This window comes from Mercenaria mercenaria, chromosome 4, assembly GCF_021730395.1.
Source record: "Mercenaria mercenaria strain notata chromosome 4, MADL_Memer_1, whole genome shotgun sequence".
Lineage (NCBI taxonomy): Eukaryota > Metazoa > Mollusca > Bivalvia > Venerida > Veneridae > Mercenaria > Mercenaria mercenaria.
In genome coordinates, this window is record NC_069364.1 from 65,822,843 (window position 1) to 65,845,437 (window position 22,595).

Below are 22,595 nucleotides of genomic sequence, written 5' to 3' on the forward strand. Positions count from 1 at the left end.
GGGAATGAGACTAAACCAAACAATTTTAAGAGACTAAAGTAAAATAATATCAAAATTCCCGCTTTACCTGAAAGAATGTACAGAGGGCCACATAGGATCTTTCTCGGCCATTGAAGCTTGATAGTTACCTTATGACTTTAAATGTAAACCTCCAAACAAAGAAATAGAACCCATGGCTGATTAATAGAAAATCTTCGTTTTCTATAGCTGGTACAAAACACAGACTTCGTGTCGCGTAGTTGAACATCCTGTTGTGTAACAGGCCTGGATTGTTGCCCGAGCCGATCCCCCCCCCCCACCCAAACCCCACCCTTGTTGGCTTACTATTGACTTATATTCATCTGAGGCGTTTATACTTATATTTCAAAATTCACCAGGGGGAAGAACCGTTGACCCCCTTGTGTGGGGGTGGGGGGGGGGAAGGTGAATACCCCTCCAGTACCTTAAAATTAAGAAGAAGAAAAATGCACCAGAGGCAACCATTTTATACATATTTTTCAAACTTTCCCGGGGAGAGACCCCGAACCCTCGAAAATGACAGGGATAACCCCTCCCATACATCGAAATTTTGAACAAAAACAGCAATTAAAGTCCAGCATTCCATACTTGTTTTTCAAAATTGTCAATGGGAAAAGACCCTAACCACCTAAAATAAGGGGAGTGCCCCTCTAGTACGTACCTAAAAAATAGACAAAAATGCACCACAGGCAAACATTTCATACCTGTATAATTATAAAAACTTTCCCACAAATACGGACAGAGGAACCCCATACCTACCGCACGTCGCCGTTGACGCTTTTGTTTAAAACTGGTGCCCCCCCCCCCCCATCCCCCACCCCCACTCCCATCCTCCATCAACAATTTCTGGCCCCCTGCCTGTTGTGTAACGAAATTCAGGTCGACTAAAGACATGCCATACAACGCGCGACAATACGGAGCGCGAGCTGAATGTCTCATGAGCTAAACAGGACTCCATAGAATTACATAGTTTAGACCTGAAATAGACTAGTACTGTGGCAAGTACCACGTTAGTGCTTAAACCTTTAGATATGAAATATATAACGTATGTATGGTGCGGAACCACTGAAAAGCAAACGTGCAGATTAGAGTGAAAGGTCAATTCAGCCCTTCCCAAATCAAGCATGCATTACCCAGTCTTATCTCTAAATTGTGAAGACTGTTTAACTTACCTTATTATGCTGTGCGACATTTAGCGTTGGTGTTGCGACATATAAAGGTGGGCAAATTTTTGCGACATTTAACGTTAAAGGTGCGACATTTAACGGCAGACGATTTTGCGACATTTAGCGGTGGTTGCGACATTTAACGTCAACCTTGCGACATTTAACGGTGGTTGCGACATTTAGCGGCGTTGCGACATTTAACGTTGCCACACACTTCTATTTAAGCTTCTTTGCGCGTTTTTAGTTTCTTAGTCTATATGTTAATAGATACTTCATTGCCGGCGCGTGCTATTTAATGTATTTTTCAACAATTTTCTTAAATCTTACAGTTATTTATAGATGAAATATATTTGTTTTGTCATAACTGATAAATATTTTTTTTTATCTTACTGCGTTTTTGGTAGTAATTCTTCAGTATCATTAGCATGAGTTTCTCGTGGTCTCTTTTACGTATTGTTTTTTTTTGGTAACGCTTCATAGCAGTAGTTTTGATATGCTAATAGTAAAATCAGGCGATATCATTTTCATTAAAATTATTGCTGTTATGCTTGTATTTAAACACGTACTCACATATTAATTTATCACATAAGAATAACATTTTTTAACAAATGCAGTTATTTATCGAAGCAGACTTATACGGACTTAATATAGTCTGAGATTTACCGTAGATATAATGCATGTAAGATTGGTTTAGCTTGAGTTCCAAATGTAGGGCACTGTACGTCATACAGCTGAGACATTTAGAAAACACTAAAAAAAGATCCTTTTTACAAAATGTTCTTTTTACATCTTTTTTATGCATCAGGATCAGCAGTCAGAAGATGGACAAGTGGTAATACATAAATATTGTGAAATGTGACTGCCTATTGTGTGATATATTTATTCTCGTATATTGTGAAATGTATACTGTAAAGGATTTGGCGTGCAGTATCTACATATTACTGCGGACAATAACTAGTATTGTCTTTCTTTATAGCATATATTTATTATCATAATCCACACTGTAACATTATCCTGTTACATTAACCTATCAGTCGTCCTGTTGTTGTTCAGTTCATTTCTTAAGGTAGTAGACGTATAATGACACTGGGCAATTATCATTTAATTAGCTCGACTATTCGAAGAACATATTCTACTCAACCTGGCGTCGGCGTCGGTGTCACACCTTGGTTAAAGTTTTGCATGCAAGTACATACAGCTATCATTTAAAGGCATATAACTATCTTTTTCTAGGTCTTTTTCCATAACTCTGACATGTATTTTGAGCAAATTATGCCCCCTTTTGAACTTAGAAAATCCTTGTTAAAGTTTTACATGCAAGTTACTATCTCCAAAACTAATGCAGATATTGAATTGAAACTTCACATGTGTCTTCGGAGTTATAAAACTAGTTGATAGCATCAAGTCCCATAACTCTGACTTGCATTTTGGCCAAATTATGCCCCCTTTTGCACTTAGAAAATCCTGGTTAAAGTTTTGCGTGCAAGTACAAACAGCTATTACTAAAAGGCATAATTATAGATTTGAAACTTATTTTTTCGTTTTCTATATCAATTACCAACATCACTGGGTCAAGTCCCATAACTCTGACATGTATTTTGGGCAAATTATGCCCACTTTTGCAAATAGAAAATTCTGGTTAAAGTTTTACGTGCAAGTTACTATTTCCAAAACTGTTGCAGATATTGAATTGAAACTTCACATGTGTGTTCGGGGTTATAAAACTAGTTGATAGCATCAAGTCCCATAACTCTGACCTGCATTTTGGCCAAATTATGCCCCTTTGGACTTAGAAAATCCTGGTTAAAGTTTTGCGTGTAAGTACATACAGCTATTACTTAAAGGCATATAGATTTGAAACTTATTTTTTTGTTTTCTAGATCAATTACCAACCTCACTGGATCAAGTCCCATAACTCTGACATGTATTTTGGGCAAATTATGCCCCGTTTTGAACTAAGAAAATTCTGGTTAAAGTTTTGCATGCAAGTTACTATCTGCAGAACAAATACAGATATTAAGTTGAAACTTCATATGTGCCTTCGGGGTTATAAAACTAGTTGATAGCATCAAGTTCCACAACTCTGACATGCATTTTGGTCAAATTATGCCCCCTTTTGAACTTGAAACTCTTGATATTTTAACATTTTCGGTAATATTTTTCTGCTTCTGGGACAATATTTTGAATAGTCGAGCATTGGCTGTCTTACGGACAGCTCTTGTTACGTATTTCCGTTAGGCAGTTTGGCATCCTTCGGACGTATAGGTTAACGCGCCAATGATTATCCGTAAAACACGGAGGATGCGGAAATCGCATTGATATTATGATCTTTCTGCTTAAAAATAGTACATATATAATCCTTGTACTCTTTCTGTCACGAAATTATATCCTTTCCAAAAATAAAAACCATACGTACCTGGTGTAGAACCGGGTAAGCCTTCTTCTTTCTTTATTACACGATATAGATCAGCACTGTTCGCCGAACGACATACCCTCCGCCATTTGTATGAACATGAAGCAAGTGTATATGGTGTTACTTGCTTAAACTTCCGCTGTGACTGTATTGAAGTAAAAAAAATGCACATGTGAATACCTCACGAGGTCTAACGAAAATTACACGTAATATTGCAGGCCTACTTGTTTATTTGCCTGCAGTGGCCATTATATATTTCATTATAATGCTGGCATTCTACTTTCCACAAACTAATGAACATTCCTAAACATAAAAGTAATCTCCCTATATATTTTTTACAGGCATTACTTGGGGGAAGGCAAATAGATCCAGACGCCACCGCGATACATTATCTGATAGATCACGGTGCTGACGTCACACATCAGGATGACTATGGTCTTACAGCGCTCCACCATGCTGCTCTACGTGGTGACGAAGTTGCATGCCAACAGCTTCTCATGTATGCTACAGAAGAAATGCCACTTGTAAATGTGAGTGCTGATTTACAGTTTTTTTTTGTTTGTTTCATTTTAATTAATAATAATGAAAGTACAATAGTGAAAATACATGTTGGTCATTGTTATGTATCCAAAAATCTATCTTGATTGTGTTAAATGCATATATACTATGGATTAGTGTCCGGAATTAAATACCAAACAGAACAACGAAATAGCATAATAGAAGCACCATAAATGCGTCTGTTACAATGACGTCTTTGTTGGGGTCTAAACAGTTGCTTTCTGCAATTTCATTTGCCAAGTTTTACGTTTTATCACGTGAAACAGTTTCATGAATGAAAATGCAACAGCATCCATTATTTCTTTTTTACTGCTGCTTGGTTACAAAAAAAAAGAGAGAGTAAAACTGTAACTTGGCCTATTAAGATTATTTTCTTTATTGCTAAATCATAGATTTGAAGAAAAACTTTCATTTTGTTATCAAAAGGCCAAAGACATCCAGAAGATGACCCCATTGCACACGGCAGCCTGTCAATGCGAGTCTGATATAGCAAGGCAGCTTATCTTGGCTGGAGCTGACGTCAGGTGTGTGGATGACGAACAGTCTACCCCGCTGCATGAAGCCGCAACAGTCGGAGACACCAAGATATTAAGAGTTATTTTTGACTCTTGCAAAAACGGGAACAAGTGGGACACTGATAAATTGGTATATAACAACTTTTCAAGTTTCAAAAAAAAGTCTGTCTCGGTGTAAATCATTGTTATTGTGCTATTAATTTGTTATAATCTAATATTCCCGGAAAAGAGTAAGAAAAGATGTCATTGGGTTGACTTTTTGGATGAGTTACAATCTTACCGCTGTCAACGGTCAAATACAAGTCGTCCGTTAAAAACCAGAGGGTGGTATCTAGCAAATTTTCTGAAATTTGGGTTTTCGTATTTTCTTTTTTTTACATCGAAAATACGTATTGTGTGAAAATTTGAGCTCTAGATCTTTATTCGTTTTCGAGTTATTGATCAGAGATCAAATGTCGTATCTCATAATATCGATCTTTTCTTCAGCCAGAACCAAGCATACATAGATACTATGATTTTTTTCAACTTATGTGGCAAACTATCATGCCAGATTGTATCATTCACCCATACAAGGGTTTGGTTTTCATTAACATATGAGTATATGAAACATACATTTAAACCAGAACATATCATTTGGTAGTAGTATCCTATGGCATTCATCAGAATGAATTATAATTATTTTCTCAATATGCCACAACCTAGCATCTGGAAATGCGAAATGTTTACTAGTCAAATATTGCCATATTTTATCTGCCAGACTGTGATACATACGGCTAATTGTTTTTGGTTTTGGGAGATTAAGGACAGTATCTGCAATTTTCAAATGCCAGATTGTCTCAGTTATCAATGATACATTTTAACAGCTCTCTTTTGAACTCTAAAAGGGCTAATTGGTGTTGATAACATGGTATATCAGATTTCAGGAGTGTATGTTTTGTTTTCAAGAATGACATTTTTTAGTCATTTTGTGATTAATAAGGGAACAAAATTATTCCGAGTTGTAAGATTCAAGCAAAAAACGTTACAAAAAGGAAAAACTGTTGAAGAAATCATGGAATGAAACTGTTCAGAAATTAACTTCAAAGAAAATGCCACACACAACCAGAAAACAGCGCAAGGCAGTATCAAGCATTCATGCTCATTCTGATAGAGAGGCAGATGTAGAGCGCTTGAAGACATTGAGCTATAATGAAGAAATAATGAGACAGACGTTATTAGCAGCAAACGAAGGGCATTTAGACCGATTCTTAAATGATGAAGGACTTAAACGGGATAAGGTTCCTGCCGATGGGAACTGTTTTTTCCAAGCAGCATGCTATTCAGACCTTATATCAGAATCACATTTTCAACTAAGAAACTCAGTGTGTACCCACTTAGAAGAAAATGCAGTGGAATATATGGGGTTCTTAAAGGCGTATGCTAGAATTCCCTGTATATGAGATGGGCGAAAATTTTCCCAATAACAGAATTTCTTTAAACTTTGGATATTGAAGGACAATCATCTAAGAAACAAAAAAAAATGCAATAAAAATCATAGGTCACCGGATTCGAAAAAGAGTTATATGCCCTTGAAAACGTCATTTTTGGGGAAATGCCGTTTTCAAGGGCAGATAACTCTTTTTTGATACCGGTGACCTATGATTTTTATTGCATTTTTTTTGTTTCTTAGATGATTGTCCTTCAATATCCAAAGTTTGAAGAAATTCTGTTATTGGGAAAATTTTCGCACCAAATTCTAGCATACGTCCTTAATAGACACGTATGGTCCCGAAAAAGAGGAGGAATTTGTTGCTGAATATCTCTCTGAAATAGAAAATATTAAGAATGATGGATATTGGTCAAGCAAAGATATACACAGGCAAACCAGATGAACAAAAGATTATTGTTGAACCAACTTTAAAGGCAAATGACGATCATAATGAAATAAAATTAGCATATATTTCAATCCCAGACATTCTAAAACATTATGATGCCTGCATAAGTCTTGCTCATGGTGACTCTGAACAGTTTGTAGCCACACCATTACCAAGTGCAAGTACTGACATACCTGATTCTAGCGTTAGCAGTGCGTCTGTGCATCAAATCCCGAAAAAGGCTGCAAAATTTGTATCCCCAATGAAAAAGAAACTGTTCAGAAAGAGAAAATCGACACCGGAGAACTGGAAGAAAAATGTTAGGAAAAGACTTAGACTCAGTGGTGAAGAATATATATCCAGTTAAATACTATTTCAAGTACCATTTTGATGAAGCTGAAGAATTCGAGAAAGTAAATCTTCTTGGAAGGAAGCGTCCAAATGAGACCATTCAACCTTTATATAAAGGGAAGCTCCCAATATCAAGTGCAAAGAAAAAGGACTTAATGTCTTTGTGCAAGCAAAGTGTAATTCCTATGGAATTCCATGATTACTACAAAGGATTATCTGCTAGCCAGGGTGTTAAGGAACGTCTGCATGAACCAGATAGACAGGAAACGGATGATGATACTGACATGGATTAAGAACAGTATATGCTTATACTATGACTGGAACCAAGTACAATATACTTTCACAAGTACCTTTATACACTAAGGTACTTCACAGTACTTCATGTCAGTGCAGTCTTAAAATATTTACAAAACAGCAATAGCTCTTGTGTTGTAGATAATTACCTTGTTCTATTAACGGCTACAAACTCTTTTTATAACAGAAATATTTTATAGCAGAAGTATTTTTGTGGGTGCAGAGCCATCCGTGTTTTAATGAACTATGAAAAGGAAGCATGTATTACTTTTGAGGAGATGTATATGTTACAGTTTTTCTACATTTTTAATAACGGGCGATAGCAACAAGTATGATAAAAGATATTTTTGTGTAATGACTACGATTTGCAAGAAGTATGATATAATATAAATTTATAATGACTACTGACTGCATAATGTACGAATGCAATAGTGTCTTTTAAATGACTACATACTGGGTGAATAATAAGGTATTCAATATATGCCATTTATTATGTAAATCATATTACTTACCATTTATTATGTAACTCATATTACTTTTTGACGAGACCTACGTGTTTATTATTACTAGTAATGGCACCAAATATGATAAAAGATATTTCTGTGTAATGACTACAGAGTGCAAGAAGTATGATATAAATGAAATTTATAATGACTACTGACTGCATCATGTACTAATGCGATAATATCTTTTAAATTACTACTTACTGGGTGAATACCATAAGATTTTCAGTATATACCATAGGCGTAAACTACTCGTGTATGTTACTTTATGTTAGATTTAAGTTCTGTGACACGTAATAAAATGTAAAAATGCATATTTACCTAATATGATGATTTCAAGTATAATGGTCTGAAATCAATCGTGAAATATTTACAGATTTGTTTGAAGGATCAAAATAAAGTATCATCAAAGTCTTTTTTTTTCAAGTTACTATGTTTTAGATCAAACTTTTTTGAATCAAAATAAATATGTATTACAACCAAAATACCGCACGCCAAGTTACTCTGTTCTGTCCGATAATCTGTGATTTTTTAAAACAAACTGCATTGCCATATCAGTGTATACATAAATACTATAATATAGCACAATGGAAATGCGTGTTATGTAATCTTTTTATTAAAACCAAACTATGGCTTTGGTATATGCAATAGGCTGGCCCGCAGTTTGCAAACAATATTCCCAAAAAATGTAAAGCTATAGTATGTTATGGCCATATACTAGGTTCTGGCATATTATTCTTTATCAGATTTTCAGAAATCATGAATGCCAAAAACACGCATCTTTAGCTGAAATGTTTTGGCTGGAGAGGCGCAGAAGGAAAGTTATATCTGCTTAAAGCCAAAACATATTATCTGAAAATGAGGTGTTTTGCCTGTAAGAAAATGCTGATAAAACTCCAAAGTTATAATGCCAAAACAAAATTGTCCAAATTTGTCCTCAGTTTAAGAGCAAATGAGTAGAAACATTTCCTAATTTCTAAAGAATGTGATTTGTCACCAAAGTACTAGAAATGGTACAAAAATAAACATTTTTATACGTTTGAGGAAGTTTTTTCAAGTTCCTGAAAAATTTCAAAAAAGTCAGATACCAGGGTCTGGTTTTCAACAGACGAAGTAGAATTCTGGTGCGTGAAAGGAAAAAAAAAACAACTGGATCGACCGATTCCATTGATGAAGAAATCCATAAATGGTGCTCATCAAGAGAAAAAAACCAACGTAATTAAAATTCTAACTAGGACCTTTTTATTTACATTTCAGTCGGAGTTATTATCGGACAAAGACGAGGACGGAAACGCGCCGTTAATGTTGGCTGTAGAGTCAGGGAGATACAAATTTGCAATTAACTGTATCAATAAAGGTATTAGTATTTCAATAGATTAAATAGATGTGTCATCATAAAATGAAAACATATATCATGTGACTGGCCTTAAGGAAAACAAACACATTTAACAAAATCGAAGACGTGTGTAATATAATCACCGGAAAGCATGTATTGAACGTACTCTGTTTTAAACACGACAGATTGTCAAATTTTGTGCAGCAATGCGTCAATTAAAACCTGATTCGGGCGGGAAGCTGAACGTTTTCGTTTGGGTATGAAATGCATTGAATGGGTTTTAAAAAGTTCTCATGAAGGTGGTCTCCACATTTTAAACATAAAATGCGACCAATTTCCTATATTCTTAGTAATCACCACACACTTTAATTTTGAATATTATGTTAGTAGCCTTACACAACGAAATAAGGTTTTCTAAACTTACTTGAATGAAAAATATGTAATTTCAGATGTCTACCAATCAGTATCTGTCTATAGCTTTTTATTATATTAGGTGTAAATTCATAGATAAAAGTATCGTATCTTGTCAAAAAGAGCGTCTTACAGTTACCATGTGCCATTGATCAGCGACTGCATGTTTTTAGTTCTTTACATGAATTTTGCTTATTCAAAAAAATGTTTCAAAACAACATTTACGAAAACAAATCTGATCTGAAAACTCCCACAGATGGTTTATTTTTCACTGTTTCCAGGTGCAGCCATAAATACGATAAACAAATGGCACATGACCCCGCTACATCTTGCAGCTATCAAAGGCGACCTCCGGATTGCCCAGTTGTTGATAGAGAAGGGTGCCAAAATAAATGCTTTAAATCACGAACATCAAACACCATTACATAAAGCAGCATTGTTCAACAACATCGAATGTATCACCTGCCTTCTAGATAAGTAGGTTTACTTTAATAGTTATATATCTATATCTATGAAATACACTTTCATGAAAAAAGAGTTGATTCTAAATACAGTGTTATAAATTTACTTTATAAAGTAACGATCTCGACGGCCAGCATACCAAACAAATGGCTGATATTACTTTTATTGTCAGGTTTTATTACTTTTTTGCTTTTATTTGATATCTAATTACGTGTATATGTCATGAAATGTCGATAAAATCCCTTTTAAATGGCGCGTCTTTCAAAATAGAAGTATTTTTTATAACGTTCCATTACAACTGTTTATATTTCAACGTTTTAGTGGCGCGACGTTAGAAGCAAAAGACAAAGACAATTTCACGGCGTTGTTGCTGGCGGCATGTTACGGTCATGCAAAATCAGTACAGCTGTTGATAGACAGAGGTGCTGATCTGTCTGTAGAGGACAAAAACGACAGGACTGCAGTATATTTGGCAGCAGAGGAAAATCAGCTAGAAGTTTTAGAAGTATGGCGATTTTCAGCTTGAATTATATTCATTGATTTCTTTTTCGTCAACCAGAACATTTTTGTTCTTTAGAAAACAAACTTTTCGCAATTAGAATATTCTCTTCTTTCAAAAGTAAACACGTAACAGTAATGAAAATAAGTTTTATACATTATGCTGAGCATACTTAAGTTTTCTTTTGACAACAAAAACCTTTTATATTTCTTTTGGAAAATCATTTGCACTTTGTACTTCCAAGTGTTGTGGTAGGAGAAAATGATTTTTTTCATTTCCTGAAAATCTAATCTGAAACCAAAGACTTGAAAATCACAAACCGTCTGAATAATTGAATTGCTTCAACGGGGTAGGCATATTACCAGTATTAATTCGTCCATTTATCCTGATTCGACATTTTTCAAAATTGTATTTTCAAGATTGTTAACTGTCTCGTATAAACCTTTTTTTGCATATCTTTGAATTACACTGTTTTATATTACAGGTTTTGTTAAGGCATAACCGTGAGAAGTACATGGTAAATCACAGAGACGAATGCAGTAATAACCCCCTACATATAGCAGCAAAGCTTGGCCATCTCAGGATTGTTAAAGTTAGTGACACCCATACGGTGCTTTTTCTGATTTACTATAATACAAGCTGGTGTTTAAAATGGAAAAGAAATATATAGTATGCATTGTTTTCGTGATGTAATGATTGGTCCCGGAATAAGACAAATGAGCCGTGCCATGAGAAAACCAACATAGTGGGTATGCGACCAGCATGGATCCAGACCAGCCTGCGCATCCGCGCAGTCTGGTCAGGCTCCATGCTGTTCGCTTTTGAAGCCTATTGGAATTGAAGAAACTATTAGCGAACAGCATGGATCCTGACCGGACTGCGCGGATGCGCAGGCTGGTCTGGATCCATGCTGGTCGCACACCCACTATGTTGGTTTTGTCATGGTACGGCTCAAATAGAGATTTTCAGAAACATAATCTGTCTGTTATCAGAACTACTTCTTGGCAAAAATATAAGACTGTCATGTCCATGTAATAATATTAACTGTGATAGGAAATAATATTATTGGTGTTCAAAGAGCCATTTGATTTTAGAAGGTATTTATAATAGACGCTCAACCCGCATACGATCATATGCTGTTTTTTTTATAATGACAGCTGTTAAATCGAACGTTTTTTGACAGAATGTACGACACTGAGAACTTAAATTTACATTTGTTCATTTCAGTGTTTGCTAAACAATGGCGCGGATTTGTTTTGCAAAAATGATATGGAGCAGACACCTATACATATGGCAGCTGTAAACGGATGGACAAAGTATAAAACTGTTCTGCATTAGGCTTTATTTTCTCTGAAAACGCCATATGTAAAGACGCTATTTACTCGATACAAAAAATGTCATTTGTATTCAGACGTACATTCAAACTACTACTTAACGGAAGTTTCATTTTTTATGATAATGAGCTTCTGCACATCAGTATCTTCTGTTTTATCTCCTGGTAATTCATTTAGATTGAGAACATTGTAATGTATACATATGCATACTTTTAATCTAAAAACAGCATCACATCTTATTTTGATATAAACTCCTCAGTGTTGTCCGTGCGATTGTGAACAAGGAAAAGAACACAATGAGTGACGGGGACGAGGATTCAAACACTGCACTACACCTTGCCGCCATGGGAGGTCATATCAAACTTGTTGAAGCATTGCTCAATCTAGGCGCTGAAGCGGAAGTCAGGTAGAGTCATATAAACTGTCAATTTACGCAAAAGTAACTAAAAAAGTAATAATTGTTCGATTGAAGTCTTAATAAATTCATTCTAGTCGGAGTTTCGTTTCAACAAATCTGAAATAGATACCAAAGTTTGATGTGTGTACTTATACGTCGCGGAATTACCTCAAAACACCTACATCATTGCAGCTGTTTAATTGATTTAGATAATGTTAGGCTAGGTGTGTTATTCATATCAAATAGGAAAACTGCAGATGAAAGCATTGTGTTTATTTTGTGATGTTGGCCGCTTCGGATAAAGAGATACATTTTCACTGGAATTCTGTACTTACAGAAACAGCGCCTTAAGGACACCACTGGGCTGTGCAGCCGCTCAAGGGCATTTGAAAACAGTAAAGATTTTGGCAGAATCGGATGCAAGTATTGATGCCACAGACAAACTAAATGTAGGTATCATAAGTGTTGAGATTTTGATGACATTATTTTAGTTAAGTTTGGTGATGGTTAACTTTTTCTTGCACACTGGACTGGCGTTTCCGGTGACTTTACCCATGCCGGCAAAACCCATCTGGCACCCACCCTGCCTTGTCACCGCCCAATGTGCATGTGCCGTCGGGACCGATATTTCCCTCTGATTCGTAAGCACATAACAAGTATTATTATTCTAGAGAAATAAACATTTCTGTACGTGTGAAATGAGGCAAGAAGGTGTCTTAATTAAGTATGCGATGTGGTATGAAAAAATAAAGCAGTATTTCTTCGACTAGTAGATATTCCGTACGCACAGAAATTAGTAACTGTGCTTTGTCTAACACGTATATGATTCGCATTTGAAAGAGGGACATCTTTCTTTACATCCATGCTCACATGGTAGTAGTCCAATCAAGCCGTTCCTACATTCTGGTGGTCAGCTGAATTCAAACGACCTGTACCGGCGTGGTCACGGTGTAGGGACATTTACCTTTTTAGCTCATCTTATTTTTTGGAAACAGTTTATGAGACATTGTCGTCACTTGATCGTCTGCGTTAACCTTGGGTATCCATTATTTTGCAAAAACTTAGAGCTGTAGCTTTGAAACTTTGCACGCTTGCATTATTTCATTCAGAATTACGGTTTTTCATGTACTTAGAAAGTTGGAAGTTACTGGTCAGATGTTTTAGGTCCACTGGCCTTGAACACTATATGAGCTATAGCTTTTAAACTGAGTAAATCAGATTAAGAAGTAGACAAAGGAGTAATACTATCTCTTGCGTTGTGTCATGGCAAATTGTAACGTAGGAACTTGGTATTTCTTGCTTATTGTTTTGTTTCTTGGTAACTGTAGCTTTGAAAACTTTATACATTTTTCATTTTCTGTAGATGAGTAAGAAGGCCAAAAGCCTTAACTCTTTTCTTGCATTCTTATGTCAAGCACTTACAGATGAGCATTGGCAATGCAAAAGCTATATAAAATTACTTGTTTTCAGATGACGCCACTGTTGTTGGCTGCAAACAATGGCCATGCTAATGTTGTCGATTATCTTATTGAGGACATGAATGCTGACGTCACGTTACGTAATAATGACGGCCATAATTGTCTCGATCTGTCAGTAATCGAGGATCATCAGTACGTATTCCAACTCCCAACTAATTTCGTACACTTTACTGAAAATGTGTTGGTTATTTTTCAAACTTTGAGAAAGTAGTCCTTCGATTATTAAGGAAACAAGAAAATGGGCTGTTCAGTGATAGACTAGTTTGTGGGATTTTTATGTCAAAAATAGTTGATATTCGATAACACACTCTTGTGTTGAACGTAAATCAGCACTAAGACGATAACACCAAAAATCTGTGTTCAGATTAAGTATTTGACAGGTTTTACCATTTGTTTTAAAGGGATGTGGCGACAGAAATAATTAAATCTTGTTCGTGGAAGTATGCGCTAAGGAATACTGTGAGAGAGAAGGGAATGATGAACACCCCTTTAAGAAGGCTTATCAGAAAAATGCCAGGTAAAATGATCTTTTTTATGAATATAAGCGACAACATATAAGAAAGAGCAATAGGTTATAACACACTAAATAGCCAGCACTATATATTCTATATAAAATGACAAGTTTTCACAATGCTGCAATACACACCTAGACCCATTTTAAATTTCTTTAACTTACATTTTCTTGTAGAGCAACATTTATACTGTAAAAATATCCAAAGAAAAGTAGGGGTCATGTTTGATGCAAGAAAAATATTTCTGGTCAAACGGACACACCGTAATTTTTACACTGAAATGACAATCACAATTTAGGGTAGGAGTGTATGAATAAATTTCACATGTTAAATTAGTTTGGAGTCTTTTTTCAACATGCAAATGCTACCAGTATGTCAAGTATAGGCATGCAATATGATTTCAACCAATATATAGCAATGATTTCACGGAAAAATCCTTCTTACAGCAAAAAGAACTGAGAACTATTTGAATCCATTATGCGACTACCATTTATTCATAGGTGCTCAGGCTATTTAGTGTCTGTATGCCTATAAGGAATTTTTTTTTCAGCTTTTTTGCTGTCTATGTGAAGTTTCAGCTTATAAAACAAGTTTCAGCCCAAACAAACCAGTAGTTTTCTCAAAATCACTATTTTTGTACAGCTATCATTTTGTCCAAAGACTGCGGTTTAAGCCGTTAAATTTGGCTGAATCACATATAGTCATTAAACGCTGTTTTTTTTTCAAAAAAAACGTAAGATATTACATCAAATATACCACCAGCAAGTGCGGAATAGACAACCACACTGAAAAAAATTTATAATTATGCAACTGTGATAAAATATAGAACAAAATTAGTGTTTAGTGAATTTTTTTTTGTTAAAAAAAGCTTATTTTTCAGTAAAAATGGGAAAATTGTCTTTTTTTTTCATCTCAAATGCAACAATACTGCATATTTTTGCATTCTATAGCTAAAGTCATATCTCATGGCCATGGTATTCAAGTTCTCTCCAACTATTCATGTCAAAATGTAACTAAAAAAGTGTTGATACTGCACACCTGGTCTCTGCTCAAATGGAATGAAATGGTATCTAAGGATATTACTAAAGATCTTCAGATTTCACACCACACAGGTGATGGAGATTCTAAAGGTCATTCTGGTGTAGACAAAGATCAAGGAACTAAAACTGTGCACTTGAAAGATGTGAGGCACCTAGCAAATTCTCTAAAAAGGCAAATTAACCGGGCACCATTTAGTGACAAAATGTTCCATGGTAAACAGAAGTCTAATTTAAAAAACAGATTTGCTCTATCTATTAAATCTAGATGTGTTTCAGAGCTATCAAGTGCACATAAGAAGTAAAAAAGCAATTTGAAAGTAATAAAACACAAAATGCCTAATATAATTTCAGCAATAGTACTATGTTTCAAAGGTTACTGTGGTACCTCATGTTCTAAATACAGTTTGGTTTGTTCTGGCAACTACAGAAAAGCAAAAAACTATATGCCAGACAATGTCGGCTTTAAAATGACTGATGATGATGAGACTTTACTCAGGAAATGTATTGAAATTCTCCTTGGTCCAGAAAGCATAGAAAAAACTAAATTTTTAACATCTACACAGAAATGTGAAGCAGTGAACAGATCCTATAATGCATGCTTGCCCAAAAATGTTACATTTCTCCGCAACTGCCATGGCCGTATCCATGGCCAGATTCTAAGACTAAATCATGGGCTTGCTGACACTGTTATCCTTAAAGCTAGGGTAAATGGTGTAAAACTGTCACATGGCTCTTCTGTTATCAGACACCTTTTAAGAACAGAGTACTACGACAAGTTGCGTAAAACTACTAGGTACATATCGCGAGCAAGACGCAGTCGTTTTGCATCACGCCAGTATAGGTACAAATTACATACAGATTTACACTATTCAAATGGTCTCACTGACCCCAAGCCTGACTTTTCTAGCACCCCACACCTAAAAGATCATGCTTATGCATACTGGAGAGTGTGATATTAGGATGAAATAAAGATGGTTATAAGTAAAATTATTGTGCTGCCTTGTGGCCAGCTGAGTTGGCACTGCACACATATAACAAGTTATATTAACTGCACAAATGTAAATAAGCCTTGTATAAGTTGTGTATATAATAGTGCTATATTTATCAAAAATATTATACAAAAATAGTAAACTACTGTATACCATAGAATACAGTCCTTGAAAGAAAACTCCCTAAACTTATGGCCTAAGCATTGGTCCCCACATTTCTGCCTTTCATTATTTATGAACTGGGGTTCAATGCTCAAATGTTCCGGGTTCACACATAGAGAAAAGTGGCATATATGCGACACGTGTAGGCCTTCGGGTATCTTAAAAATATTTCTAGTGACCTGACACATAAGTCTGTGCACATAATATTGTTTTCTGACAGTTTCTCCAGGCAGTTTTGTGGTTATTTTTCCATAGCTAGGATTTTTATTTACTGTCGTACAACTAAGCCATTTCCGACACCCTTTTTCCCCCACAGGTATAGAATTATCATTTATTTTTTGCTTAATTCTTTCAAAAATCAATTGTCTGGGTTGATGTGCTATGTTTACAATTTTTTTTATTTGCAGACGACAGAAAATTTTAGTAATTCTACCGGGTAACAATTCTTATAGGTTATAACACACTAAATAGCCAGCACTATATATTCTATATAAAATGACAAGTTTTCACAATGCTGCAATACACACCTAGACCCATTTTAAATTTCTTTAACTTACAGTTTCTTGTAGAGCAACATTTATACTGTAAAAATATCCAAAGAAAAGTAGGGGTCATGTTTGATGCAAGAAAAATATTTCTGGTCAAACGGACACACCGTAATTTTTACACAATTTAGGGTAGGGGTGTATGAATAAATTTCACATCTTAAATTAGTTTGGAGTCTTTTTTCAACATGCAAATGCTACCAGTATGTCAAGTATAGGCATGCAATATGTTTATTTATTTTGTTGGGTTTAACGTCGCACCGACACAATTATAGGTCATATGGCGACTTTCCAGCTTTGATGGTGGAGGAAGACCCCAGGTGCCCCTCCGTGCATTATTTCATCACTAGCGGGCACCTGGGTAGAACCACCGACCTTCCGTAAGCCAGCTGAATGGCTTCCTCACATGAAGAATTCAACGCCCCGAGTGAGGCTCGAACCCACATCGATGAGGGGCAAGTGATTTGAAGTCAGCGACTTTAACCACTCGGCCACGGATGCCCCTTGCAATATGATTTCAACCAATATATAGCAATGATTTCAAGGAAAAATCCTTCTTACAGCAAAAAGAACTGAGAACTATTTGAATCCGCCATTATGCGACTACCATTTTTTCATAGGTGCTCAGGCTATTTAGTGTCTGTATGCCAACAGCATTTATAACACTGTGGGGATTCACATGATCAAAAAATCTCTAAACCAAAGTAAATTTACGAATAATGTGGGACAATATTGAAGCAAGGTTTTCTCTAAATCTAAAATATAGCTTATGGGAACATCGATGTATTCTAAAACTACATAGATTTAATTGCAATCACCTTCCGATTATTTGGAACACTTCAAGGAACTGTGACTTCTTATTTTCGTTAGTGTTCGTAATAACCAGAAATCTATCGTCAGTTAAAACTACATAATCATTTAACAACTTTCATTAGCCATATGTTAGGCTATATTTCAATTTTTATTTGACTGGTAGGAACTTTATTTATGTTCTTCAAAATATCACTTTGGTTTAGAGATTTTTTGCTATTCTCAACACTGTTATAACGTATTGAATTTGAATAATTTCTTGGTAAACATGGTCCTCTCTGTATCTGTCTATCCGACGGCCTTCTGATTATTTACCTGCAAAGTGGTATTAGTGCATTGTAACAGGTGCAGTGTGTTATGTATTTCAGAGGTCGCAGAAATGGTATTTGATAAGTGCATCCAAGTTACTAAACCCGAGGAAGGCAGCCAGACAAAACTTAACCACAAACACCAGGTGAAGTTTAACTTCGAATTCCTAGACGATCTGTACAGTATGCATGAATGGAGAGAAAAAAGAACAACCAGACGAAGGGAAAAGATGAAATTGAAAGATAGTAAGATATTCCAACGTATTTTACGCATGGCAAATATATATAATCAGGAATACACAAAGCTATTCCTTTAAAAGTTCCTACTGCTATAATGAAGGTTCAGGGATTATACCTTACATGCTTGCATATGCCTTTTGCGAATCAACATATATGGTAAACATTATTGCTTTATCATACGATTGTAGTTGTAAAGTCTGTATGGGGCCGTACCTCAAATCATTAAGGAAATGGATCCGTACTGACAATCGGCAATATCCGTGCGATTACGTGATTTCGTTTGCTATTTCGGCATCCTTCGGACATAACAGAAAATTGAGCCGCACCCTGAGAAAACCAACATAGTGCATTTTCGACCAGCATCGACCCAGACCAGCTTGCGCATCCGCGCAGTCTGGTCAGGATCCATGCTGTTCACTTTCAAAGCCTATTGCAATTAGAGAAACCGTTAGCGAACAGCATGAATCCTGACCAGACTGCACGGATATGCAGGCTGGTCTGGATCCATGCAGGTCGCAAATGCGCTATGTTGGTTTTCTCATGGCGCAGCTCAATTGTTTTTCTCAACAACCGAAGAATGCCGAAATCGTATACCGAGAATACGTAATCCAGTGGAAAATACTGATTGTCTTTCCAGGTCCACTACCTTAACATGGAAAATACTGATTGTCTTTCCAGGTCCACTACCTTAAAATTCAAACACAATATCTCTTCGTGTGGTCTGAAAACATCATTTTTATCATTCTTTTTCATTATGTTAAAGTCAAATTGCTATTATATTAGTTTGAGCTATTGATGTAAATTCTGTATTAGTCCGCATGGTATCACATGCATGATATCGCTTGCTTGGCTTTTGATTAGAATGCAGTAACTTCTAACTGGCAGCTGGCATATTGCTCAAACTTGTGGCAATCTGATGCACATACAGGATTAATACAAACTTATTGTTTCATGTTTATATGCACATTACCTTACAGAATCTATTGTCGAACCTGAGAAAGCTCCAGTTGACGGCTTTGACTGGGATAAGCTAAAACCTTTCAAACCTAGAGGTAACTAAACAAAAAGAATCTGGTCTTATAAATCTTTTTAAGTGTTTACGTCTTCTTGTGAATAGGATATTTACACATTCTGAAAAACTATTATAAAATTGTGTTGAATTCAAACTACCTATATTTTAGAGCGAAATTGGTTTCCATTCATTGTTTCAAAACTTAAAACATTCTTTAATTTGACACTATAAATGTTAATGTACATGTATTTACTTACATTTTACAGCAAGTAAGCATGGTAATCTGTTATTTACCAGTTATATTTTTATCTGTTCTGCATGTATGTTGTGCTTATTATGATCGCTTTCAGTACGATGTTATGTTCAAAACCAATATGTCCATCCAAACAGGAAGTACCGACCCATCTATCAATCTTCCAATCCATTGATCTACTTATCCATTCATCCACCCACCAATCAATCCGTCCATTAATCCATCGTTTGTTACCTCACTTGAATGACATGGGTCGGTACATCAGCAAAAACATATTTCTTGTAAAAGCGATGTTCACATTTTTTGTTTTAGTAATGGAGTCTTTATCAAAAGTGACAGATGTTATCTTTGGTATAAATTCATTTATTTCTTCTAATATCCCATGTGTGCTTTTACAGATATTTAATACATGCGTATATTTCAATGTTGTTTAACTTGTGTTTACATCAGATACTGTGGAAATGCAGCGTTTTAAGGTTTTCATACCATTGTAAACAAAGAATTGTAAAGGTAACTTTCAGCAACATGCTTCAAGCAGAATGCTCATGTGTTAGTAATTGTAAAAGAAATGCGATGCAGTGAATTTTATACGTTTTGTATTAAAGTATATAGTCCACTCGTAAAATTAGTAGAAAAAAATATGCAACTAAAGAAGCAGAAGGTGATTTCTGCAATTGAAACAAAATACAATCCTTTCATATGTTAAATACTTTATAAAAACTTTTTTAAACTGTTTAATAATGTAGGAGGTATGCTAAGATCAATGAATATATTAGTAAAAGTTTAATTTAACACACACTTTAACCTCACTGTTTATTTAACACGTTTAAAATGCACCAACCACGTTATGCAGTCTTGTTATTTTATTTTTAGCACATGTTTAATATTGTATAAGTTTTTCTTGTGCATTTCATTTTGGCGGTATATTGACTAATTAATGTCGCCCCTTTATCAGCTCACCAGATGACAACGTGTTCAAGGTGAGCTATTGTGATCAATCGCCGTCTGTCGTCTGCCGTCCGTCTGTCAATGAATATTCTCTTCGAACGTCATCTCCGTTTAAGCAAATTGTTGGAAATCGATGAAACTATCCCTGGATATTCTTTAGACGGTCTTCTTGTAAAGGTTTTGAAATGGTTCCACTTGGATACACATAGAGGCCACCCAAGTCAAAAATAGAAAAAAAAATCAAATGACACCTCCTTAACTACAGTTCCTATTTCAATATTTCACAGACATAGTTCCCTGGGTGGCCTTCTGCTAAAGTTAATTGTCCTCTTGATTTAACAAAAACATTGCTATATGGGTTGGGTCTTTTATTCTTTTTATGACACTATGGAAAAAGTTATTTGACTTTTATATATGTATAAACTGTAAACCTGTGGTGAGCAGTATATAATGTTTCGTTTTATATATGTAGTCATCATGGCCCTCTTGTTTACTGTTTATTAGATGTCTTAGTCATCATTTATTTATAACATTGTTTGTCAGGCAAACATCTTCATACATATTTTATCAATTTATTTAAGAAGACAAAAAATAGTCTTTTCAAGTTAGAACAGAACCGATACCATATTAGAGTAATATGGCTCGCATACACTGCGCTGCAAAGTAAGCGAAGTTTGTCAGTATTTGGCTATAATTACAGAATATTTCGTTTAATGACAAAATGTTACATATGTCTTCAGATAAAGAACTTGTCCCATACACTACTGAATCAAATGTCTTTCTGCAAAACCATCCTATGAACATAATGGTAAGTATAAAGAACTGAATAATAGCATGTGTAAAATAGTCCGCCATGCGTAATGTTATAATGCCTTGTCATCTTTAACTATTTCAGCCGAAACTGTAATTGTTGTGTTAATCAAATTACGCGTCGCGCGTTTTATTTCTAACAGAATTAGAATGAACAAACGAATATAATAACAAAATTAATTGCCAGTAAATGCAGACACATTGTCAGCTGATACGTTAAATATTCGTTGCTGTAACAAACACTAGCCTCTCACGATCTTGAGTTTGAAACTCGCTTAGGATAAAGACTTTCTTCATGTGAGGAAGTCATCCAACTAGACGGTCGATGCTTCTAGCCGGGTGCATACTCATGGTAGAAATAAAACTCTGAAGGACACCTAGAATCTTCCTCCACCATAAAAAGCTGAAAAGTCACGAGCCACAGGTGTGTCGGGATGATGTTAAAGCCAATAACACACTGGCCATAGTTTTATCAGATCACGTGGTTCCAACGTTGTTTGAGCGGTGAATTTTACGCAGATCAGTTGGCGAAATATGGCCGATACTATAATTTTCCGGTCGTGTAAGTATGATTTAAAGGAATTTCTACCCGTTAAATAACGAATCAAATAAAAGCGATTGGTGCACCTGAAGCGCAAATGTGTCCATTTTTAGCACATGTGTCCAATTAGCTGATATTTGTGCCGTTTATTCAAACACTTCTGTACAGTCCGGTGGGGAAAGGAAATGTTTTACAGTTTTTGACAATATGGAAACAAATATAGTGTTTATAGGGAACAAGTAATATTTAAAACACTTTTTATGTAAAGGGCTACCTCTTAAAACAAAGCATGTGTATTTTCACAGAATTATTCGGGTTTGTTTCTGAAAGATCGGCTGAAACCCTAATGCAACGCAATCAAATGGATACCGTTCTGTGTCTTACTTTCGAAGTTTTATCCGTCTTAAAAAGTCATTAGAGCCTAAAGATAAAAAGCTAATGCCTGTATTACGTTATTTAAACGCACCAGGTATTTATCCGTAACGTTGATTTAACTCTATACTCAAACTATTGATGTATAGCAGTTTAAATAACAGTAAAAGCAGTAAAAAGTTATGGATAATCATGTGCACTATAGCTTATCTTCCTAACAACGATTAAAGAATTGATATCTAGTTTTAACATCATTCAGAATGAACAAGATTGGAAACGTAAGTAAGTAGATACCTTCCTAATGGAGATGACTGGCTCAAGAACAGTTTTTTCTTGTGATAATGAAGTGATGCTCTGTGGTTATATTTATTTCCACATTTTTGCACTCATAATGTTCAAGTTGTGCACACACCGCATGTGTTCATTCAAATATCGTTTCTGTTTGAATCTTTACCACGAACTTCA

At 35.4% G+C, this 22,595-nt stretch overlaps 1 protein-coding gene across 4 annotated transcripts in view; it reads left to right on the forward strand.

Annotated features, from left to right (window-relative positions):
• The window catches only part of LOC123552026 (transient receptor potential cation channel subfamily A member 1 homolog), a 46,230-nt gene that overhangs the window by 12,911 nt on the left and 10,724 nt on the right, over positions 1-22,595 (forward strand). For 2 of the 4 annotated variants that reach the window (XM_053541557.1, XM_053541560.1), the window contains 15 exons: positions 1,990-2,016; positions 3,939-4,127; positions 4,582-4,800; positions 8,929-9,028; positions 9,700-9,895; positions 10,202-10,385; positions 10,864-10,971; positions 11,607-11,695; positions 11,973-12,119; positions 12,448-12,559; positions 13,581-13,720; positions 13,990-14,105; positions 18,015-18,200; positions 19,172-19,246; positions 21,148-21,215. In XM_053541557.1, the coding sequence (XP_053397532.1) occupies positions 1,990-2,016; positions 3,939-4,127; positions 4,582-4,800; positions 8,929-9,028; positions 9,700-9,895; positions 10,202-10,385; positions 10,864-10,971; positions 11,607-11,695; positions 11,973-12,119; positions 12,448-12,559; positions 13,581-13,720; positions 13,990-14,105; positions 18,015-18,200; positions 19,172-19,246; positions 21,148-21,215 (1,956 nt within the window). The remainder of the gene's footprint in view (positions 1-1,989; positions 2,017-3,938; positions 4,128-4,581; positions 4,801-8,928; positions 9,029-9,699; positions 9,896-10,201; positions 10,386-10,863; positions 10,972-11,606; positions 11,696-11,972; positions 12,120-12,447; positions 12,560-13,580; positions 13,721-13,989; positions 14,106-18,014; positions 18,201-19,171; positions 19,247-21,147; positions 21,216-22,595) is intronic. The other 2 variants (XM_053541559.1, XM_053541558.1) reach the window with 2 other exon arrangements.